General features: G+C 55.1%; 1 protein-coding gene across 2 annotated transcripts in view; it reads left to right on the top strand.

The window, feature by feature from the left end:
- The first annotated feature begins 378 nt into the window (after positions 1-378).
- ABLIM3 (actin binding LIM protein family member 3) overlaps positions 379-23716 on the top strand; it is a 49474-nt gene continuing 26136 nt past the window's right edge. For both annotated transcript variants that reach the window (XM_026047530.1, XM_026047531.1), the window contains exon 1: positions 379-470. In XM_026047530.1, the coding sequence (XP_025903315.1) occupies positions 458-470 (13 nt within the window). In that variant the 5' untranslated portion in view covers positions 379-457. The remainder of the gene's footprint in view (positions 471-23716) is intronic.

Genomic DNA, 23716 nt, shown 5'->3' on the forward strand with positions numbered 1-23716 from the left:
CCCGCCGCGCTCCGCGGCTCCCCCGACGGCGCGGGGCGCGGAGCGGCTGCGGGGCGCGGGGCAGCAGCTGCGCCCGCCCCCTGCCCGCGCCCACCCCGCCTATAAGGAGCTATAAGGAGCGGGCGCTGCCCCGCGCTGCATGAGAGCGCCTGGTGCGCAGCCATCCCCGGGCTCTTCATCCTCACCTTCATCCCCCGCCCCGCCCGTGACCTTGCCGGCAGCTCCGGAGTAAGAGCCCTGGGAGGGAGCGGTGCTGGATCCGGGAGCTGCCTTGGGATGAATTAGCCAGGGAATCGCGGGGAAATATTTCTCCTAGGAAGGAGAGAGGAAGCCGCCTCCCATTTGCAGCAGGGGGTGAAAGCAGAAGGAAAAAAAAAAAAAAAAAAAAAAAAAAGAGGATTTAAGGAGCATCTTTGCCCCCTTTGTTGAATGAGAAGGACAGAGGAGGAGCAGCAAGATGAGCACTAGCAGTAAGTACGGCTTTCCCTTGCATTTGCTATGGGAACAGGGCTGACTTTGCACGGATCTGGCTGGGAGGAATCGGAAAGAAAATGTCACACCAGGCTTGACAAGCCTAATGGGATGGATGGAGATATATTATATATTCCCTGCTTTTTGCTTTCTCAGTGTGTGGCTTTGCTGGCCTCTTTTCTTAGGGAATGAGCCTGGGTGCTTGTCTTCCCTGGCTACTTTTCAGGTTGCATTTCTGGGATGTGGAGGGCAGCTCGTGGACTAAAATGTCGATGTGCAACATGATGAGGGGGAGTCAGGAGTGCCCTGACAGGCAGCTAGGCTCCTTTGCTGGTGCCACTGCCTATGTATGGGGGACCAGTCACTGGGGAGGAGGAGCAGGAGCAGGACAAGGAGAGACCCAGAAGCCAGGGAGCTGGGTAAAGCACAGGTGTCACAGAGAAGCACATCTCCCTGCTCCTGCAGCTGGGGTTGTGGGTGTTCCTATTGTGCCTGTGCGAGAGGCAGGGACAGAGATTCTCATGCACTGCGTATAAATTGCTGAAGAAGCAGAGCTTAGAAATATACTGCATAAGAGCATAATTGGCTGCTATTAACAGTCTGGTTACTTCTTTTTGTGTGTGTGTGTGTCTGTTAAAAAGTGTGGAGAGATTGATCAGACTTGATCCAGTTGCAATCAATTTTTTTTTCCCCTCTCTGTTATCTGTAACAGCTGTAGCCACCTTGATAGCAGTACTTTGGTCCCTTCCTCTAAAAAACACACCCCAAACGAGCCCCTGGTGGGTGTAGCTAGTGCTGGCAGCCACCTGAGTGTTCCCCTCCCAGGGTATGTGCCCTGGCTCCTCTGGGTCCTACAGGCTCCACAAAGCAAGGAGAACTCCCCCAGGCAGAAAGAGGCAAAGCAGCAACTTCTCGATGCCATCTGCATGCTGAGGTTTCTCAACCTGAGGCTTTGGGGTGGTTCCCGAGCAGCACAGCATGAACAAATTCCTTGGCAGGCTGCAAGCAACAGAACAGGTGATTCCAGATCTGTTGGACTGTGTCAGAGGCAAGAAAACTTTCCAGGTGCCATCCACACAAGCTGCACCTGGGACCTGGACTTGCCCCCTTTTTGGGGGAGAGGAGCCTCCAGTCCAGGAGAGCTTGGAGAGGAAACAATAGGGACCAAATCCTTCCTGATCCTGCTGGATGCATGATAACAAAAGGTTCCTCCCTCTCAATCTCTCTGGGTGATGATCCCTGGGTCTGATGTAGAGATGGTGTGTCAAGGTGGGATGGCACATAGTGCTTGCTGGCTCACTAATCAGTGTGATTGTGTGGGACACAAAGGGATGTGAAAGGGCTTCTTCTAAGCAAATTTTGATAAATGTGTTGCTCCTTCTGGAGATTCTTTTCTTGGTCTTAATAGCTGGCTCGGGTGCTGATAATGATATGGAGCTGGCACATCGTAACTACCTAGTTGCGTCACCGAACTCCTTTCCAGGGTCCTCCCCAGTGTGGGCAGAGGTCCCTGCTGAAGCCAGGCATGCTCCAAGCCTGTTGCTGTGACGTGACTTGGCCTGGCGGCCTCCCTCCATGGTGAGAGCAGAGAGCCAGGACTGTCTGGGGTGCCCTCCTGTTCCTGCCCCTGACTTGCTCTTCAGCCTCGGGCACGTCACTTTGCAGGCTGGTACCAAGGCTCTTGCCCAGCACTCTGTGGGGGTTTATAGTTGTTGTATAAATATTATCAGTACCTTTTTTATGCAGCTGTGTGGGTTTTGTTAAGGCTGGGGAAGCTGGTTGCTGTTTCTAGTGCTGTAGGTTGGTTGTTCACAGCGGGTATCTTTAGGAAGCCATCTCACTTCTGCAAGGGCTGTGCAAATACTGGGGGACACAGGGCTCTACCTTGTGAGATGCCCATGTTTCTCCCAGCCATCCAGGTAGCTGGGGGTCTCAAAGCAGGGACACAAGCAGTGGTTTGTGTCTGTTCTCAGCATTGGAACTGTAAGCAAGGCTCAGGGAATGAGGGCACCCCTTTTCCGCAGCTAATGCTTCCTGGCCGTGACCCACCATGGCAGCCCTTAGCTAGGGGCGGGTGTATGGGGCGCAGGGTGCGTGGGACCACTTGTTGCTTGGAGAGCTGCTCGCAGAGCCTGTGTGCAGCATTGCTTCCAGCCCTGACGCGTCTCTGCTCCTCTCTGCATCCATTTCCAAGCACTCGTGTCACTGATGATTGAGGGCTCAGCAGCAACAGGGTCCTGCCCACGTACCCGGCTGCCTCTGCTATGCTCCAGTCTCCTGTATCTGATCTCTCGGGCTGCTTGAGACTCTAGCTGCAGGGCAGTGAGGGTGATGAACCCGTTCTGTGTGCTCCCAGCCCCGTGCACACCTGCAGCTGCAGCTTGGTGGCTTTGGGTCTGGTAAAGCAATGACACAGTGGCTCTTTGTCTCCAGCTGCATATCAGATCTGCAAATTCCCACCCTTTTCTTTCCATTTTAATTGCTGGATTCTGATAGTGCCTCTATCCCAGCTGAAGCTGATGTGGAGCAGGAAATTTGGGGCTGTGGGACACTGTGCTGCCCTCTGGGAGCTCTGCGTGGGATTTGGCATCGTGGGGCCAGGCAGTGCAGATGTCCCCATCCCCAAGCTGGCCATGGCGTGTGGGCACCCCACATGCCCTGGCAGCAGGAGGGGGGCTGCTCTCCACCCCAAATGTGCTCCAGGGCAGGATGCCCTGCGTCATCCTTCTCTGCAGTGCTGGGAAGGCAAAGCCATATGGAAATGCAGCTCCTAAGGGAGAAGAGAAGGTCCTTGATCTTGGGTGCGAACTTGTATCCCGAGGCTGCGGAGCAGACTGAGCAGGCCTGAGGGTGCGAGGATGGCATTGGCCTCTCCTCCCCAGTGCAGCCTGCGTTTGGAGGATGCAGTGTTGATATTTACATTAGCTATTTATACCTCCCACTCTCGTTAGCACTGCTAATTGGTTGCAAATGGATTCACAAGGTTATAAATAGGGCCGTGTGTGCCATCCTTTCCACGGATGTTGGATCCTATGGTACAAACTTGCCAAAGAGAAGGTGCCTTAAAATTGCCTTTTAAAACCCCCAAGTTTCTGGGTTTCAGCATCTCCTTGAGAAAGTGGCCATGTGCAGAGGGCCTGATGTGGCTGGCACTAGGTTTATGTTCACGAGAAAGCAAAGGGCTGAAGTTATCAACAGCCCTAGGGATTTAAGACTCGCTGCAATGACTGAATAACCCCTTGGGCTGCTTTGAAGGTGTCAACCATGCGCGAGTGCTGCAGGCTTATGCAGTGAGTGAGCACAGCCCGCAAAGATAGCAGGCCATGGGCTGTGCCAGCGGGACCCATGGGGGCTGCCCTTCCCATCCCACCTGCCAGACTGGGACAGAGGCTGCTGGAAGTCTTGGTGCTGGTCTTGTTGGGAGCAAGATGCCTCTTGCCATTATGGGGCACTCCTCTATAAGCAGAGACACAGCAAAACTCCTGAAAGAGGCTAAGCCTTGGCAAGCTCTTGGGTCAAACCTGGCTTGGTAGACTCTGGAGCAGGTCTACAATGGGAGATAGTTTCTATCTCAAAAGTTAAAGATCTTCCAGCCTCTCTCTTGTCTCCATCAAACACTCTGAAGAGGAAAATCAGAATCTGACCCTGTGCCAAGCTAATGCAGAAGAAAAGAACGAGTGTGACCAGGGGAGGGTCTTGCAGAGGGCTTGGTGTATGAGGTAGAAAGCTTCCCCCCAGATCATCCTACTCCACTAATGTCAGAAAGCTAGGAAAAGAGCTGTGAGGAAGGCTAGCTGGTTTAGCATTTGGCCAGGAAGGCTTCATGACAGCTCCTGATGAATGCAGCATGTTTGTCCGGTTATTTTTGTCTGCTAAACCGTAGTCCCTGTTGCATGGTGATCCTCTAAGTGTAATTACCTGGTAATCTCTAGGCACATGTGGTTACAAGGTGTTTACCAGCAAACTCTATTAAGTCCTTGTGTAATTAAAGAGGAATCACGTGGTGTTGCACGTCTCCAGGAGCTCCAGCATTGCCCTTCCCTGTTCATCGGCTGGAGTGATTCACTGACTTGTCTCCCCACCCAGTGGGGTAGGACCTGCTGAGGACATGTTATTGCTGCAGTGCTTAGAAGTGCAGTGAACCCAGAGGGACCAGCCTGCTGGTGTGTTGAGCAGTGTTGCTCTCCTCCATTTGAGGAGGTTTCATGTGGGGTTTTTGTCTTGTTTTGCTTTTTTCCTCTTATTGCACTGGGATGATACCAGGTCTGGGTGGCTCGACTACATGTGAGCCTTCAGATGCACCTCTCCTGACTTAGCACCAATGGTTCCTGTTCAACACCAGTTCCCATTTCATTTAGCTGCGCCGTAGTGTGCACCCTGCTCCCTCTTCCAGGAATTTCTGCAATGCTGGAGGTTACCTCTTGCCAGTAGCAAACAAGGGGCTGAGCTGCAGTGAGTTGGGGGGCAGCAGGATGAGATGCTGCCCAGTGCAGTGGTGTCACTGCCTGTCCCCCAAGGACTCGGTGACAAGGGCTCTGTCACTGAGTGAGCCCTGGTATCATGCTCCTCACCCCCTGCACTGCCAGCACCTGCTGGGAACGTGGGCAGGCTGTCCCCATGTGTGATGGGGAAGAGGCTGCCTCCAAGCAGGGCTCATCTTTAGTGGGCAAATTGATATGGAGAAGACCTGTGGCAGGGTGTTAAGGAACGTGGAATAAGACTAGGAGTTCAAAGCATTTGTGGAGATTGAACAAAGTGGAGAGATGCAGGCAGAGGGAGACTTATACACAGCATTCAAGATATGAAAAACGATCTTGCTCGTTTTAATCTCCAGGATTAACCATGACCACTGCCTAGTGCCCATGCTTTTCTAGGGAGGACTTCAACACTGAGTTCGGCAGAACTGGGAGGTCCAAACTTCCTGCTTGCATTTTGCTGCTCTCCATTAACACTGAACTGTGACTCCACTGCTGCAGCCCACCTTCCAACCTTCTGCAAGTGATCCCATCTGTTTTCCAGACGAGGAAGGCAACAATCAAATGCAGAGCCTAGGCAGCCTGTCTGTCCCCTGGCTGGTGGGTGGACTCTTCTCTCACCAGGCCACATTCAGGCTTTCCTGCAAACCATCTTTCCTGGCAGTTTGCCCCTCAGAGAGCAGCAGCTATGGAAAGTGGCCCTGCAGGCCAATGGAGTGCGTGCTGTAAAGTCAATCGAAGCAATTGAATTATTTCAAGAGCCTGCTATGCTCTTATAAAATAAATAGCAAGTTTCCTAATGACAAAGTGACGATCAGTTTAGCTAGATAATTGTATTTGTGATGCCAGCAGGCTGGACTGATGACACTGTCCTGCTATCAGCAAGGATAGTGGTGCTGCCTCTGCTCTGAGCAGAGCTGCACAGGAGTGGCAGCAAACCCTCCTAGCTGCTGCCAGACCCTGCACTCCTATCTCGATGGTGCCATAATGAAGTGGTTGGAACATCTAATTAGATATTTTTAGATTAAATACATCAGCGCCTCTCAGCTTAGAGCACTGCAGCACCTCCAGAAAGCGTCCTAGGGGTTGGCTGGTGATGGCAAGGCCTTGGGAGGAGAGTGAGAAGGGGGGTTCTCAGAGGGAAGGGGTGCTAGGAGCGGTATCAATAGTCTGTAGAAAGGCAGAGCCCACCTCCTGATGAAGCTCAGGGCAGGCACAGCACAGCTCTGGGATGGTAACTCTTGCTGGGGGACAGGCACACTGTCCCCTCTGTCTGTCCTCCTTGCATCCAGAGTCTTGCTCTGCATCACTGGGCAAGCAGAAGAGCTTGAGTGCTGTCATACGAACCCTGATGGACATGACTTGCTATCTAGGAAAGGGCTATCTGGAGCTTAACACTGCCACGCTGATCAGGTGTGGTGGCAACCTCAGGCACACGCTTCCCATGTATTTGGTAGCTCAGGTATGGGTTTTGGCAGGCCATAGTTTACACAGGCATTTTTCAGTTTTGGATATGGTCCACCGAATCCTTTATCATAATCAACCATAAGCTCTGGGCTGGGAATTGATCTCCTGCCTGGGGCTGAAAGAGAAGGGAGCCAATGCTGTGGCTTCTTTATGAAGCCTATCTGACCTTCTTTTCTTTGTATGGTATTTAGCCTGGCAAAGTCCTCTTCTGAGCCCCAAGCATCACTCGCTCTTCTGTTTGTGCACATTTTATTCCTTTTTCCAGTTTGACCCATTGCATTGGGCATCTGGAAAAAAATCCTTGGGAAAAGAGTAGTCCCTAGAGCCCTGTGCTGTGTGAGAAGGACATTGGGCCCTGTGAGAAGGGAGTGCTTGCCTTGGGGGTTTGAGGGCATCCTGGTGGGTTTTGTGTTCCTTCTTGCAAACAGTGGCACTTTTGGGGGAGCCCTACAGTGTTACTGGGCCAGGAGTGGTGCTTTTTTTAATGTGATGCTAAATCCAGAGCCTGCTCTTAACCCGAGCAGAGCCTGTGGCAGATCTCCCTAGGCAAATGCTTTGTGGTTTGCTCAGTTATCACAGTAGTGGATTGCAGGAAGCATCTCCTCTAGTCCCTAGGCTGCAAAAGAAAATGCTTGTGGCATCTCTCCTTTGCCAAAGGACTTCTGAAAACCCCATGTGTCCTTCCCATGACTCTGGTTGCACTGGTTGAAGATCTTGCCCCTTTCCTCCTGGTGACCCTCCTCTTGCCAGCCTGGGCACAGTGACGGCAGAGGTGTCTCCGGGAGGACTGCCCTGTCCTGGGCTACTTTTGGAGGAGAAACTCTTTAAAGTGGCCCAGGAGCTGGCAGGCTCATTGGTGACGGGTTCTCTGCTCTCAGCAGCACTTGCTGGGACATGTTGGGCGTTGTGGCTGGAATCTCCTGGCACTGCTTCCCGGTGGAGATGGGGAGAGCCTGGCTGCTGGGGCACTGCTTCCCTCCCTAGCTGAGAACTTTCCTGAAGGCTTTAAATGAGGAGGAGGAAGCTGTGTGTGAAACTCATTTTCTGTGTGTGTCTGGAGGCTGCAGCCCATCCAAGCCTACAGGGGTGGTGGCTACCTTCATGCTGGCATAATCTCTGCAGATCTCCAGACTCCTTGGCCAGGCAGGGATGGATGGAGAATCACCACGAGAGAAGGGTTTGTCTCCTGGATGATTTGTCTACCAGTGACTTCAAAGTCTGCCTCGTCCAGGGACGTGGGGCTTGCAGGCAAGTCTCCATCCTGCAGCAGGTCCCTGTGGTTCATGCTTGCCCTGCTAATTGCAATCTAGAAATCTAGTAGCAAGTACAAAAAAGGCGTGGAAAACCTCCTTGCATGGCACAATGAAGTAGGGGTTGGGACCCTGTGGAGACCCGGGTGTGTGGAGCAGATCCCACCTGCTCCTGCAGCTTAGCTAAACCCCAGCCCATGCTTAGGAGTGGGGTTTAGGCTTGGAGGCACGCTGTGTGCTGTGCAGCTCCATGCCAGCCTCTCCTGCTGCCGGATTTTCCCTCTCTCTGCTTGCGTCGCAGCAGTCCTCAGTGTGATGGAGCGCAGGGATCTCGCGGGCGCTCGCAGCCTCTCCTGTCTCCGCACGCATCAGAGCAAAGCGCCGCTCCCTGCAAACCTTTCCCTCCCTCCCTGCATCGCACCGTGCTGCCCTGCGTGCTCCTGTTCTGGGCGGGAGGGAGGAGGCAGGAGGGTGACCCCCTTGCTTCTGCACAGTCTGCATCATCGCTGGGTCCTCAGAGGATGGAGAAGGTGGGGCAAGGTGAGAAGAGTCCCTTTTAACTGCTTACATGCCATAAATAGCCATGTCACACGAGGATTGTCGGAGTGATGTGCTGATATGTGGTCTTTGCACGACTTCCTTGCAGGTGCATCCAATGTTTGGTTGCTTGAGCTGATGGAGAAGGGCTTCTGTGGATGGCACGGAGCCTGTCCCCACATCAGCGCGCTGTGGGACACCCCTTGGGTTGTGCAGAACATGATGCTCTCGGCCGCAGCGCGGGCTGGCACCCTGCAGCTCGGGTGTGCGCAGCGCTGGCCGCTCGCCCGGAGCCCCTGCCTTGCACGCGGCTGTGCCTGGGCGTGTGTGTGTGATGGTGCTTCTGGCATGCACGTCGGGCATCCCGCGGGAAGGATGGACAAGGTGGCCTTTCCATAGGGATTGATGAGCCCAGGGAAAGAGAGGTTTCCTTGATCAAGTGCCACCACTGTCCCTGAGTTCTTCACTCCCTCCTTCCAGCCTGGATTATAGGCTAGGATTGCTTAAAAACCCTTGATGCTGCCTATTCATCCAGACTCGGTCCAGAGAAATTTGGGTCTTGGGGCTCTCTGATGCCTCCAAGGGGGAGTTTTGCTTACAACAACAAAATACCTCCTACCTCCCAAATACCTCCTACCTCTGAACCACCAGGACAGGAACCAAGCGCTCCAGGCAGCTTCCCAGCTTACATGTGCATGGAGATGAGCAGAGGAACAGCTGTCCTTGGGAGGAAGCCTCTCCATCTAACCATGAGCAGCAGGCACTAGGGCACAGAGCTGAGGGTCTCTCCAGCTTGCAGCCCTTATCCAGTGAACAGATTTCCTCATCGAGCCTCCTTCAGGGCATGTGTTCTGTTGTCCTGGCAAACACAGGGATGTGGGATGGTCCCCATCCTCCTCCTTGGCTGGATGGGGTTCCTGGATGAACAGAGGTACACCAGCACTGTGCCAGCGTAGGGCATTTGTGTGGGGAATGGAAAAGTTCTTCCCACCTCTGCTTTTTAAAACAGAAAAGTCGCTGCCTTCATGGTGAGTGATGTGGTGATGATGGCTCGTGATGGGTTACATGCGAAATCCCCTGCCTCTCTGAGGATGCTACCAGTTGAAAGCTTTTATGGCATTTTAAAAATAGCCACAGAGGGGGAGAGAAGATGGATGGGTAGGTGGATCCCTAATAAGGAGAGAAGAGGAAACACAGCCCAAGAGGGAATGGAAAGACTTTGCTGAACGGCATTTGAGCGATTGCTGGGGCCGGGGTGGTGTGGTCACCCTGTGCCACTGTGCTGGGTGCCCAGTGGGAACGGGAAACCCTATAAAAAGCCTGGATGGATGTGAGCTATGCTCCTGGCACGTGCCTGTGGGATGGATGGGGTCCACATGGGCTGGGCTGTCTGCTGGGAGCACTTGCTTCATTCTGCAAGTAGCTGCCACAAGTAATCCCTGACTTTAGCGAGCTGGTCTGGGCTCATGGCTGTTGTGATTCCCTGAGCATTCCCAGCTGATCTGTGCTGCTTTCCTTGCCCCAAGGCATTAGTCTGGCCGGGGAGGTGGTGAGCGGAGCTGAGTGTGGCCCTTTGCTCCTGGGCCTAGCTGGAGTGGCCTCATAAACAAGAGATGCATTAAGGGCTACGTCCCTGCTCTGCCTGCTGGATTTCTGTGATCTGCCAGGTCGTGGCATCCAAAGGCGAGATTGGGTTGATCCATGGCAGAGCTGTGGTGGCTCCTGCGCTGGCACAGGGGTCCCTTGGCAGAGGGTTCCCCTCAGCAGGAGCATCTCGGCTCTGCCTTGCGGCACTGTTGGTGTCTCATTCCCCAGGGAAGCGGTTGCAGAGCCGCTGGGCAGCCAGGGCCATTCCTTGTGCTTGTGGCTTTCCTTCCCCCCGTCGCTCAGGGAAGATTATACGGAGCATCTCCAAGAAATGCTGCTTGCTTTGGCTTGCACAGCAGAGCCACGGGACATTCGGAGCTCTTAGCTCGGAGATCTGCCAGAACCTCCCTCTACTTGCTCCCCCAAACTAGCAGGGGTCCAAAACACGGTGCTGTCCGTCATCCCTGCCCAGACCTAAGCCAAGCTGCAGGATCAGCCCAGCCTCTGAGGTACTTGCATTCCCAAATGTGGTGGGAGCAGAGCATGGAGTGTGTGTAGTTTGTGGTGGGGTTTTTATTATTTATTTATTTTATTATTATTTTGGCCTCGGGTGAAGCACTGTGAGCTGAAGCCCTGGCAGGCAGAGCAGGGGGTCAAATGCATCTCTCAATGGCAGGAGTTCCCCTTCCTGGGGGAAAAGCCGGAGCTGCAGCAGCCTGCAGCGCTGCTCTGCCCTGCGTCCCGCACACACCCTGTGCCAGGGCCACCCTCCCGCTCTGCCCGCGCTGCTGGCAATTACGGCTCTGTGGAGCCACGCTGGGGTCGGTGCTGGCTCTTGGGACACATTCCTTGGCTTTCTCCCCACTCAGAGCGCAGGGAAAGCTCTGCAAACAAGACTCCTCTGTGTGACTCGCTAGCCTGTCACATCCCAGCCATCACTGTCCCTTGCTTGTTTTTCTCTTTGTCATCTTCCTCATGAGATAGGCAAATAACTGGGAAGGCAAAGAAGCCAAGGCTGACCTGGAAATGGGCTAATCCTGCCCATCTCTGTGCTGAGGAAGGGCACAGAGGGGCTTTACTGCCCTGCCTGAGCCTCATGGCTTTCTAGGAGGGTTCCTGTGGCTCCAAGCAACCTCTGTGCTGTGAGCTGGGCTGTTAGCTCAGGTCTTGGTGTCCCATGCAGGCGCACAGCTGGGAATGTGGGGCCATGTGCATTGTCCTGTGCTTGGGGTTGGTGACCGGGCATCTTGCATGGGGACTTCCATGCAGGGGCCAAGCCTGGTCCTGCAGCGCTGTGAGGGCTCTGCATCACACATGCAGAAATAATAGGGGGAAATAAACCTTTGGAGGAGCATGGGGCCAGCAGCACAGGCCTGCCAGGATGTGCCATGCTGGCTGTGCTGCCACTGTCACCTGCATCCATCCCAAACTTCTTCCCTCCCCACTCGGGCAGTGACGCTTATGATTGAGGAAATAGTTCTGCTCTCTGGCAGGCAGTTTTTTTGGCTCATTTAAGCCCAAAACAAACACAACAAAGCACCTGTTGATTCCCCTCCCTGAAAAGGGACTTGTTCTCTGGAAAGTGCTGTCTCTGCTGGGCCCCTTGACCACTCATTAATTGTCTCTAATGAGGAGCAGGGCCTGGGCACAAAGTGCTGCCTCAGCTCAGGAGCACGGTCGCAGCGGGTGGTGGCCGTGCACGGAGGGGATGAAGGCGCGGGGGGCTGCAGCGCTGTGTGAACGGGGCTGATGGGGGGAATTTGTGGGGGAATTTGTGCGTTGAGCTGTGTGAATGGGGCTGATAGGGGGAATTTGTGCCGCCTGCACGGGGAGGCAGCACTGCACCCCAGTCCTGGGTGTTGAGAGGCTCTCCGGGGCTTGTTGCACCCACGGTTTTATTTATGCGCATATTCCTGAGAGCTGGGAAGGGCAGAGGGCTGCGTTTGTGCCGCCCACCCTGCGTTGCATCCAGGGATGTTTGTGGCTCCAGCTGTGCCTGCCATGTGCCACCCATCACTCTGCCGTGTCCCCTGCTGCTCCAGCTCTGCTATCCCATGGCACCCAGCCCAGTCCTCTCCCACTTTCAGAATCATGGGATGCTAAAGCCCTTCCAAAGCTGTCATGCTTGGCAAGGACAAGGCCACAGTGATGGTGATGGGGGTGTGTGGGCACTGGTGCAGATGTGCCATTACTGGTTCTCCTGGTGCTCTGCCACTTGCTGCCCACCCCTTGGTTCATCCCCAGCGTCCTCATCAGTCGCTCTTGCTGTGTTCCCCGTGTGCTAAGATGGCTCAGCCGTTTTATTTAATCAGCGGCTGCAAGCAGGCGGCAGCGATTGCCCTCGGAGTTGTGCAGAGCTGCTGTGCAGGTGCCCGGGGTGCTCTTGGACACCCTGCTGCCAGCCCTCCTCCTCCGGCAGCGCCCGCCCGTGCCCCTCCGTCAGCAGCCCCACAGCGCCGGAGCTGCCCTCGCCCTGCGAGACGTGTCTGTGGCACCGCCGCGTCTGCCGAGCAGCCACCGCGAGGGCAGCTCGGCCCGCGGGGGAGCTTCCCCTTCGGGATTTGTCACTTCATTAGAAAAAACAGACAAGTAGGAGGTTGTTTTTCCCTTTCCAAATGAGAGAAGTTGTAGTTGGTGCTTTTTGACCCAACCCTGACGTTTGCATTTTAATTCTCTTTGCCTTTAATGAAGTGGGACAGAAAGGCAAGCGCTGAGCGTGCTTTGGCAATGGCAGAAGCTCGTGTTTCTGCAGCGCAAGGGATTTTGTTGGTGTATTTGTGGTTGCGTCTCTACCTCTTGCTCTGGCCTTGGATTATAGGTTCGGATAAATCCTAAACCATGAAAGTTTGAAGGACTTTGACTCTGCTGCCTCCAGACTCTTTCCACAACCTGTTGTGGAGATGGTTCATGTCTTGGGATCCTTTGAGCAATGTGGATATTGTACCCTGCTCTGCTGCCTGCCGTGATGTTCCTCACAGCATCCTATAGCATGGTGCTGATCTGGGAATGGGAACTGGCCCTGCTGGAGAGCAGTGCCTCTTTGCCTGGCGTGGAGAGAATGGCAGAGTGCTTGGGAAGCACCTGGTCCAGGGGGATGCTGTGGACTGGGACAGCTCAGAGCTGGTCCAACAGACCTGTCCCTATGGCACAGGCCTGGCAGCCCCAGAGGTGGTGGCTGCTGCCAGGTCTCCTCACCGAAGGTCACCCCAAGGTGAGCAGCAGAAGTGCTTCCTCCTCTTCCTCCTCATCTTCCCCATCCCCAGAGACCACAGTGCTTCCTCGCCCCGCGATGCCCTCCTGCCCCAGCCTTCTCTCCATGACTTTGAGCTGTTTTGCGCTCCTTTTCCCCCTTCCTTTCTCCTTTTTTTCCTGCCCTTTTCTCTCCTGTCAGCTTTGTGCGCCCTGGCTGTATATGGAGGTTGCCATGGTGACTGCCGAAAGACGAAAATCCCTGGGATGGTGGGTCCTGCTTTTGCTGTGGGTGCAGGGAAAGGCCCCTCATCCCTTGGAGGGATGAGCATCACTACCAGCCACCTTTGGCACCATTCACGGGCTGGGGACGGAGCTCCCTGGGGACACTGCGCTCTGCTTGGCCGGGACACGTCCCAGTGCCACGGGTGATCCTTGTGCTCCTGGGATGGGCCCTGCAATGCTCCACTGCAGCAGCAGGGCTAATTTCATAGCGTGTCTTTGCTCGCTTCCCGTCGCTGGAGCTGTTAATCTGCAATAAATATGATTTTAATGAGTGCGTGCTACCTAAGGAGAATAGAGGAGCTGCTGCAGCACGGGCTGTCCCTCTAGATTTAATGGCCCACCACTGCCTGCCAGCAGTGAGGATCATAGAACTGTATAAATACCTGGTGGTAACCATTAGACACCTGCGCCTTTCCCCTTGTTTTAGGGAATAACTCTCCTTTTCCTGTCCCAGGAGCCAGGCTACCATTCCTCCCGCTATCGTCATCTCTCACCAGGCAAGTGACTGCAGTGACTTGACCTTACCTTGGCCAAGGGTGCAAAACCCGTGGACAAAGTGGGGTCTTTGGGCAGGATATCCATGGAGGACGGAGCCTGGTGGCTCCTGGTGTCCCCTCAGCTGGAGGGCATCTCCTATGAGACACCTTCTGGTGTTGAAGGACATCAACTGGGCTATGGGATGGGTGGTCTGTGCTGCTTCCTTGCAGTCAACTTATCCTTTCAGTATTTGTCGGTGCTGCTGTGCCCCTTTCGTGAAGTCATTAGGATGATGATTAGCTGATTACTGGGGGAAAATAAATTCACTGAGGATTTATTCTGGAAACAATGTTAATCTCCTGTGTAGTTGCTAACCCCCATAAAAAAAATGGTGTTGGTAATCAATTGCTATTGCACCCCCCTCGCCCAATAAATCTCCATTAAAGGCACATTTAATTTGCATAAAGTTGCCAATTTGCTTGTACGTTTGTGTCCTGCTGTTTGCTTTAGGCAGATGTCCGTGTATCTGCTAGCTCAAGTCTGTTCATCAGATAGCCCTGAACCAGAATATGATTTGCCAAGGCAGAGCATCAGCAACGCGCCTCTCCCGTGGTCCTACACGGAGAACCTGGAACATCCCGTCTTCCTTCTGGCAGAGCTGCTCAAAGCAAAGTGCTTTGCAAACATGAGCACCTGCAACCATTCCCTGCCGTTCTCGCCGCATTGGCATTTTGCAGTTGGGAAGCAGGAGCCACCATACGAGAAGCTGCGCTTGGAGCAGCCCGTTTTCCCAGGCGGACAGAGTGTCAATATGTTCGGCTTGTGTGCAGAGAGAAGCAGCTGCCAAGGCTGTGTGGACACGTCTGATGGTGCCATCCGAGGGACACAGCCGCGGTGGCGGAGCTGGAAATGCAGCTCATGGATCCCGGCTCCCCTTGCTCCCTTGTCCCTTTCTGCAGGCATCTAAGGAGGCCCTGATGGAAGCTGATGTCTTGTTGGGCTTCAGCTTGTCCTGACTGCCCTGGGGTGACTTCTTTAGCCTTAATGCAGGTTGATGGGTCAGAATGGAAGGAAATGCAGGGGCGTGATGCAAGGAAAAGGCAGCTGGCCCCGGGTTAGCGGGTCGCGTTCCTGCCAGCACCCTTCGGAGCTGCGGGGAGCTTCCACACACGAATTGGGCTCTGTGTGTTTTCAGGACCGTGCTGATTTATTTCTTCCTCCTCCTTTCTTTGCAAAAAAATCCACAGCTAGCTGCCATGGCAGACACCATACAAAAAGGCTGAAGAGAGAACTGGATGCATTTGGGCTGCAGAACCAGCGGGCAGAGCCTGGGGCTGCCTCCCCACATCTGCTGGGCCCATGGTCTCTGCCATGAGGCTCTGTGGACAGCATGGCAAAGCTCCTCCTGACTTTGGTGGCCTAGGGACCTCAGCTCTCCTATTTGTTCCTCCAGGTCCATGTCCTGGCACTGATTTGGAGCAGGGCCTCTGCTGAAGCGCTTGGAGCAGTAGCATGAGCTGTGATGATCTTGGTGACAGGGGCTGTGTTAGGGGAACCATAAAAGAAACGATAAAGCTGCTTGAATTGCTGGGAAGACGTCTGCTAAGATCTCCTCCTGAGCCTGGCTGGAGCCCAGCCTGCTAATTATGGTGGTAAGGGAAATACACAAACATACAGATGGCAAGAAGAACAAAAACTGCTGTCTTTTAATATTGAAAGCTCTGTTTCCGGCCAACTGAAACCAACACATGGCAGAAGATAAACGTTAACAGCTTTGGGTGAGACTGGAGCGCTCCGCCAGCCTGCTCGGGAGATCCTCGAGCGCTTCCAAGGGCCAGAGAGGGATTTGTGTCTCCGGGATGGAAGGAGGATGGATGCAAGCCCAGACCGAGGGACTCTGCTCTTCCAGGTTCAAACCTTGCTGTCCTAATCCCCAGCAGTAGTGACCAGGTCGAGGGGACAGACAGACAGGCAAGGAGAGCCCACTGATGCAGTGTTTCCAGCGCAATATGGAGGGATGAGTAACTGATGCCTTGTGCCATCCTGCAGTGTCTGTAGTGCCCAAAGACCCTTGGTGGCCTTAGGATTCTCCCTGACATGCATTCCCTATGGTCCCCTGTCACCCATCCATCCCTGGAGTCCGTTGCTGTCCTCTCCCTACCCCTCACATGCATGTCCAGGTGTTTCATATTGGCTCTGGAGGAGTGTATGATATTTTTATGACTGGTTAAAGGCTCCGTTTTCTACCTTTAACAGAACTGGAGTAGGGATTGCAGCAGCTTAAGAAAGGCAGTATTGCATGTGTAATGCACTCCGAGCTGCAAGGACTCCGCTGGAGCCAGGAGGTCTGCGGCTCCGCTACTCCTAATTTGGGAGCAGGCTTGCCCAGTCCTGCATGAGACAGTCCACGTTAATTGACTGCAGAAAATTGAGTGTTTTGTCCGTTCTGACCCAGCAGCTTGCAGGCAGTTTGATGGTTTCAGCAGGGCTCCGTGGGGACAGAGCAAGTGCTCCTCACGCTGCGGCGCCAGGGCTGGCTTACACCTCGCCCAGCAGCACAGCTGATGAAATCCCAGTTGTTTGAAGAAGCTGCATCCTGGATCTAAGCTTGGATGGTGGAATCTGGAGCCCGCTGGGGTAGCTCCTGATGCTGTTCAGTCACCAGCCCTGAGCTGTAATTCATCCCCTGGAATGGGGTGGCTGGTCTTGAACCTCCTGCCTTTCTAAGCACGCACTGATGGCATTGAGATCGCCCCTGTAACATATATCCCTTTGGTGCATCCTATTTATGGGGTGATTGTCCCCTCTGTGACTCCTGGGCTTGCTTTGGCAGCTGTCACCCCCCCAGTCCAAATTCCCACCTCATTGCATTAATATCTATACGATGTCTCTGCATAGAGATTTGATTTCAGTTCCCTCCCTGGAGCAGAAGGAGTTAAAAATAGCAAATCCAAGACCCCTCATTCCCTGGCTATGACGCAGTTTCCCAGGTTGGAATTACAATGCCAGCATGAATACGGTTTAAAATAAAACAAATTAGTGCATTGCACTTACTCTGCAGAATGAGAGAACAAGCTCCGGTCTGGAGAAATGACACAAAGGAAGCTCTGGTCCTCTAACCTGTGTCTGTAAAAAGCACAGATTTATCTTGCTCATAGCACTTGTATTGGCCAGATGAGTGATGTTACACACAGCGAGGCTGGTGGAGTAGCACAGGAGATATTCAACCCACCAGGGATTCAACTGATCAAAGAAGAAATCGGGAATAAATGAGCTTAGTGCATTATGGTTCCGAGCTTCCTTTTTAGAGCATCACATGTAGACCACATTGGCAGCATTAACGGAATGCTAATGCTCGGTTATCGGGGCGGGAGACGTGCCAGCCTGGAAGGCCCTGTGGTCTGTCTGACCTAGCAGGGTGCAGATGTCCCAGCTCGTTGCTGAATCCTCTCCGAAAAGCAGGTACCAGCCTACGTGAGCAACAGTCTGTTGCAAGGTGGCAGGTTGCCAACCTGCCTCTATCTCTTCAGTCTAACAGGGCTGTTTCTCTGATCTGCTACAGAAAATCCTAAATCCCTACGTTTTTCACTCTCAGACACTGTCCTAGTTTAAAAATGCTGGCTCCTGACTTGCTTTGTAATATTTTAAATATAGCATCCTTTATGTCTCTGATGTATGTACCATATGTTTTGAAAACTGTAACAAAATCCATTGGACTCGTGGGTGGAGGTTAAAGGGAGAAAGCATTTCCATACGGGAAGCCGCAAACACAAAACACAGCAGCAAACAGAAAATCCCTGAGTGCATCAGCCAGGAATAAGCTCCTTTCTGTCCTGGCTGTGTCCAGCACGTTTGTGTGCGTGCAAAGACCCAGCTTGAACGTTTCCATTGTGTCAACTCTTGTCCCCAACACCCTGGCACTGACTCCACCGTCCCCTCCAAGGCTCAGCATGAGAGGCCACCAAGTCAGAGACCGTCCCCCAGTCTGACTGTTCCTTTATTCAGTCTCTTCCTTATCATAATCTTGGCTTTTTCTTGGCTGGGGCCGATCCCTCCTGCCAAGGCTGTCTCGCTGGCGATCCCAGTTCTGCTCAAACAACCATCGGTGTTCCACACCAGAGGCTTGCTCTGCCTCCATAATTGCATGGCCCCCTCCCAGTATTCCTCCCATACGGACTCTATTTAGGAAGAAACCTGGCCTCAGCAAAACTGCATGTTAACGCTTTCATTGATTCGTTGCGACCTTAAGCTCAGAGTCTTCTGCTCGCCACGTTTGACACCCCTTGACTCTAGCACCCAAGGGCATCCACTTGCAAGCGCAACCCAAACCAGTCCAGCCCAGCAGACCAGAGCAGAAAATAGCAACCTGTGGCTTTGGGGCTGGGTTAGATCCCTAGCCCAAGCTCCCTGCTCCCGTTTTCAGGCTGTCTGAAGCTGCCTGGTGAGTTGTCTCTCTGGCTGTAGCAAACCCACTTGTCATGCCTCATGAATAAAATCCGGGGGCGGAGAGGAGATGTGCTCTGGCCGGCGTCGTGCTGTCAAGCCGGCCGGCCCACTCACAGGCCACCCCACGTGTCCCCGTCCGCCTCCTCGACAAGTATCACGAGGCAGAAGGAGAGGCTGAACCTGCTGGTGACGGTCCCTGGGGAGGGTCCCCAACTGCCACCAGCTCCGTAACAGGGCTCCTTCCACCTTGCCGGTCCACATTCACCCAGCCCCAGGGGGAAGGTCTCTGGAGGTCCTCCAGACCACCGAGGATCGTGGCGACATCAAGCCCAGCAAGCTGTAGAGGTTGTGCAGGACACACTGATCTGCCTCACGCTCCCTCCGTCGTATACAATTTATTTGTATCTATAGCGCCTTGGGTGAGATTTTTAAGTTGAAACAGATGTAAGGATGAAATTCCATCTTCAGCATCTCAGCAGGGATCCCTCCACGCCCGCCTCAAATAAACCTTCCCGCAGCCCGAGACGCTGATCTCAGAAAGTGCTGCACATCTGCCAGGGAGGCGGGGGAGGCTGGCGGGATCTGCCTCAGGAAGCATGGAGAAGGAGCTGCTGCTGGAGAAGGAGCAGCCGCGGCGCCGAGCGCGGTGCTGAGGCTGGGCACGTGGTCACTGAGCTCCTCATAAGGTCAGGTCTGGATGGATTCCCATGAGCAGCCATTCCCACCATTGCTGTGACCATTGCAAGCCAGTTGTAGCTCAGGTGGCCCTGGCTGATGAGCAGCACTGACCCATGGAGGTGGGTGACGAGGGTGGCTTGCGCCACTCTAGGAGGGACAGACCTGATAGCAGAGCCTTGCTCCTACGTGGTTGTTGCTTCATGCCAGCTCCTCCATCGCGGCTCGCCCTGCCGCGCTGTGATGCAGTCCCTCAGGAGGAACCTGTTCTGGCTCTCCGGGCTGCGATCCAGCTTGTCAGCAGCCTCCCCAGCCAAAGTGCCGCTGTGCACTGCCTGCATCTGCCTGGGGTGCTTGGTGTGCGCTGGGTGCCCTGCAGGGGTGAGGCCCTTCTGCCACTCCTGCTGGGTGACAGCGAGCGAGGACGTGCCCGTGCTGTGGTTGTGACCCTTGGGAATGCCCTGCTGCCGGCCGCGCTCGTCCTCCCCTGCTCGCACATGTGCACACACCTCACAGCTCTGGCCTTGCGCTGCATTTTCCTCGGAAGCAAAGCAAGTTGGTAGGCAGCCTGAGCTGCTCGCTCAGCTCTGCTCGCTCGGCGTGCAGCTCCCAGCAGTGCCCAGCACGTGCCGTGTTGCACCTTGCTCGGCACCAGCGTCCCAGCACCAGCTCTGTGCTAACAGCAACGCCCTGGAAGCACCGCGAGCTCTCTATGTTCCTGGGGCTGAGCCTGCTCCTAGGGCTGAGCCTGCTCCCGGGGCTCGGCGCATGAGCAGGAGCATGAGTGGGAGCAGCAGCAGAGGTGTGGGAGGCGGGGGAGGATATACGTGGGTTCTTCTGCCTCCAGGGAGGCTCATCCCCCAGCCTGGCCTCGCCTGTGTTGCATCCTAGGCCAGTGATTCCGTAGGTGGACCAGGACATGCCAGGTCAACCTTGCAGATGGCCCCGGTCCGTGCATGGGGCAGGGAGGTGCAGATGAGCCCACTGCTCATCCCAGGCAGCAGGACTGGATTGGGAGACCCACCGTGCAGCTACATCTGCTCCACCCTGCAGGAGCACTGAGACTCTTAGCCCTGGGAACGGGGACTCCTGGGTGTCCCATAAGAATTTAGCTCTTTTGCTCCATCATGGCCTTGCACACGCTGTGAGGAGTAGCCTGCGTGTGTAAATAACCCTTTTCTATAGGACTTTGCAGCCAGGAGCAGTGCTGGGAAGAGATGCTTTGCTTGCACTGCTGCTGGACTAGTGTACTCTCTGGTTTCTCCTCCTCCCACCTGTGCCTGCAGTTTTCCCCTGCCTCCGTGTTTGCCTTCTGGTGTGCTGAGCAAACTACCATGTGCTGATGTTGCTGCTTTTGGTCCCCCTGAAGAGTTCTGCTCCCCAGCTCCATCGCTGGCTCGCCCTGGAGCTGAGCACGTCAGATGCCTGCAAGCGAATGCAACTGGCCCCAGCACCTGAAGCCAGTGGGCACCCAAGCTGGGGCAAAACTGCCTGGAGAGGGGCAGGATTAAATGGAACAAGGATCTAGTCCAGCTCTGCTGCAGCTTTCAGAGCATCTCCACAGGCCTTGGAGGTTTGCTGGAGCAGCCCTGAGCCTCCTCCTCCTCTGCCTCGCTGTCAGCAAGGAGGGATTTAGGGCTGCACCTGAAACGGGGACAAGCCGGGGCCCTTTCCTGCTGGGCTGCTCTTTGCCAGGGGTCTGGGAAAGCAGCCAGGGATGAGTCACGTTGCAGCCATGAGGAGACGGAGAGACAAACATCCCCCACGTGCTGGGGACGCGTCTCGCTGCCCAGGTGCGCTCAGCTCCGCTAGACCCAGATTGCCGCCGGGGGCTTTGCTCTGCTGCAGGGCATGCGGGAGCTGTACCAGGGAGAAGCAGCAGCCGTCGCGGGGAGAAGCAGCCCCGCTCAGCCCTGCAGCCAGGCTGGGACTGCTGTGGTGCTTGCTGTGCGTCTTGGTGCCGTCACAGTCAGGGCATCACCCTCTTAGTTCAGCTGCTCTCAAACTCCTTGGTGAGCTTAGCCTCGTTCGGAGCTGCATGTGAGCATCTGAGCTGCAACTGGCAAATGCCCTCTGCAAGACTGGAGAAGGAGGAAGGGAGCAGAGGACTTGTGGAGGTGTGGAGCATCCTTGTTTCCACCTGGATAGGGGCCTGGCGAGGTGGGAGCAAAGTCTAGTGTGACCCCTCCGCCACCAAGGTCCCGCAGTGCCCTGCTGTGCCTCTGTGACTTCCTCCCTTCCTTCCTCCCTCCCTCCCTCCATCCATTTCCAACATTATTAATCCCTCTCCATCTTCTTCTTCTAAAAAAATATTCTCAGGGCTAAAAAGGAAGGGAATTAAATAGTTCCTGTGGCATTTAAGCTGTGCCTTTTGGAGTTTCAGTGCAGCTCCTAGAGCTCGCAGCTCCTGCGTGCTGCGCACCCAGACCCGCGCGCCCGCACAAGGGGCTGGCCGCGCCACGTAAGATATAGAGGCAGCTGCAGTGCAGATACTGCACGCAGGTGCCGGGGGATCTGCTCTCCACAAGAGGGGCTGCGTTTCTCCCCCGTGGCCCACGTGGTTATGTGCAGCACGCAGCTCCCGGTGTGGCTACTGCGGCTATTCCGGGATGCAGCCCGACAGGCTGGGTGCAATACAGCCTGCGAGGGGGAGAGCAGCATTGTCGGTGCAGAGCCATTGCCGCGGTGCTGCCGGCATCCCCGGGGCGTTGCTGTGTCTGGATGCTGTCAGAGCGTGGGCTGTGGCGGCAGCTCCCAGCCAGGCTGCTCCTGCCGTGGGAGCGAGCGCAGGGGCAGGGGGGCCCCCCTGGGAGGAGAGGTGGGCAGCAGCCGGGGGGCTTTGCCTCCACGTCCAAGCACTGTGCACGGCCGGGCTCTCCCGCCGGCCGGCCCACAGACCCTTCCCAGGCTTCAAATGGGGAGAGTGCCGCGGAGGCGTTTGTTAGTCAGTGCATAAAACCCAACCCATCCCAAGAGCATCCTGGTCCGGAGCCCAGCTGGCCACCATGAGCAGGAGGGATGCACGGGAGGGATGGGCAGGAAGGATGTGCAGGAGGGATGGGTAGGAGGGATGGGCAGGAAGGCTGCACAAGAGAGATGTGCAGCTGGGATGCACAGGTGGGATACACAGGAAGGGTGCATAAGAGGCATGCACAAGTGGGATATGCAGGAGGGATGCACAAGTGGGATGTGCAGGTGGGTTGTGCAGGAAGGGTGCATAAGAAGGAAGTGCAGGAGGGATATGCATGTGGGATGTTGGTGCTGGTGGCCTCTGTGCATGTCCCACTCATGCCCAGCGTGGGGACACCTTGCCGAGCCCCAAGCTCTCATGCACCAGCTCCGTGTTGTCTGCAGACAAATGAACACATTAACACCAGGCGTCCGGCAGCAACTGCAGCCTGAAGACACCGTGTTGCCATGACAAGCTGTGCAAGGTCTATCCTGGCAAAAGATCCCGGCAGTGCTTGCTGGAGAGGGGAGGAATGCAGTGCTATCTTGAAGGACATGTCCGGGCACCAGCATTGCTCTTAACACGTGTGTTCAGCTGCACATGTTAAACCCCTGTTGCTTCTAACACAGGTCGTCATTCACTCTCACTGGGGTGCAGACCTCCTGCCTCGCTCCATGCCCACGTGCTCCAGGGGCTTGCTCTCCTCCAGGCCGGAGTGCAGCATTCCCAGCAGGGCTGGTTCCTGGAAAGGGAATGTATTAGCAGGATCTCTCCAGAGGCAACGGCCTGGAGTGGAGCAGTTGCCAGGTGGTGGGAGGCTCATCCCAGCCTCGTGCTCACCCTCTGCCTCTTCATTTATTTAGCAGCCAGCATTAGTGAGCAGCAATTAAACTTTAAAGGGTGGTTCTGCACTGGGACACAAATGCTGGTAGACGCTCCAGCGCCTTGGAGTGGTGGCAGCTTCTGGCTCAAGGGTGTCCGGAGTGAGTAGCTCCTGGCTGCACGTGCTGCCGGCAGGGAGGGAAGGGAGCCGAGCCCGGCTCCGCAGGTGCAAGGCCAGTTTGCATGGATAAATGCAGGCCCAAGGTGCCGGAGATGTTCCCCATTCACTAATTCCTGCAGCAGGGATGGGCGCTAGCTCTTGCATCCAGGTGCTGCTGCATCCTGTGTGCTGCTGCTGTGCGGCTGGCACTCACCTGCCCCGGCCGTCCTGGGGCCAAGCTGTGGCATCCCTGTGGCACCCTGTGGCACCCTGTGGCACCCTGCGGCCCCTGTGGCACCCCTGTGGCACCCGTGGCACTGCTGTCACCGCGGCGTGGGCAGCGCCAGCCCCGCGCTGACACGCAATAGCTGTCAGGCTCCAAAACCTCGTGAGTGTCGAACAAGGCTCCCTACTGTTTTACTACTCTCCACTGAGCCCTTCACATCTCTCAGCAGCTGCAAGAACTGGAAGAACAACTTTTTCCTCTTTTTTTTTTTTTTTTTTCTATTTTTATTTTTTGAGGGAGAATCAAGTCTTTGGACTCCCCTCATGTGCTTGGGCTCTGCCTGGCCTGCTGCAGCTGGAGGAAATAAACATCCTGCAGCGCGGCGGGACGGGGACAGGGACAGCGACTGTCAGGGAGCCGGCTTGCTCCGTGCCGGGACACAATCACCGGCTTCCTCCGTGCTCCTGCTTAGAGAATAATTTCCATGAGCCCAGCCAGAAACAAACCCTGCTGCACAGAGCAGAGCCCTCGCTGCTCCCTGCACCCTGCCTTTTTTCCCTTGTCCTTTTCCTTCCATCTTTGCTTTTCTCCTCTTTGTGTTCTCTCCTTTCCTTTCCTTTCCTTTCCTTTCCTTTCCTTTCCTTTCCTTTCCTTTCCTTTCCTTTCCTTTCCTTTCCTTTCCTTTCCTTTCCTTTCCTT

Source organism: Nothoprocta perdicaria, unplaced genomic scaffold (genome assembly GCF_003342845.1).
Source record: "Nothoprocta perdicaria isolate Ctin4 unplaced genomic scaffold, notPer1 scaffold_5, whole genome shotgun sequence".
In the NCBI taxonomy this organism is placed as follows: Eukaryota; Metazoa; Chordata; class Aves; order Tinamiformes; family Tinamidae; genus Nothoprocta; species Nothoprocta perdicaria.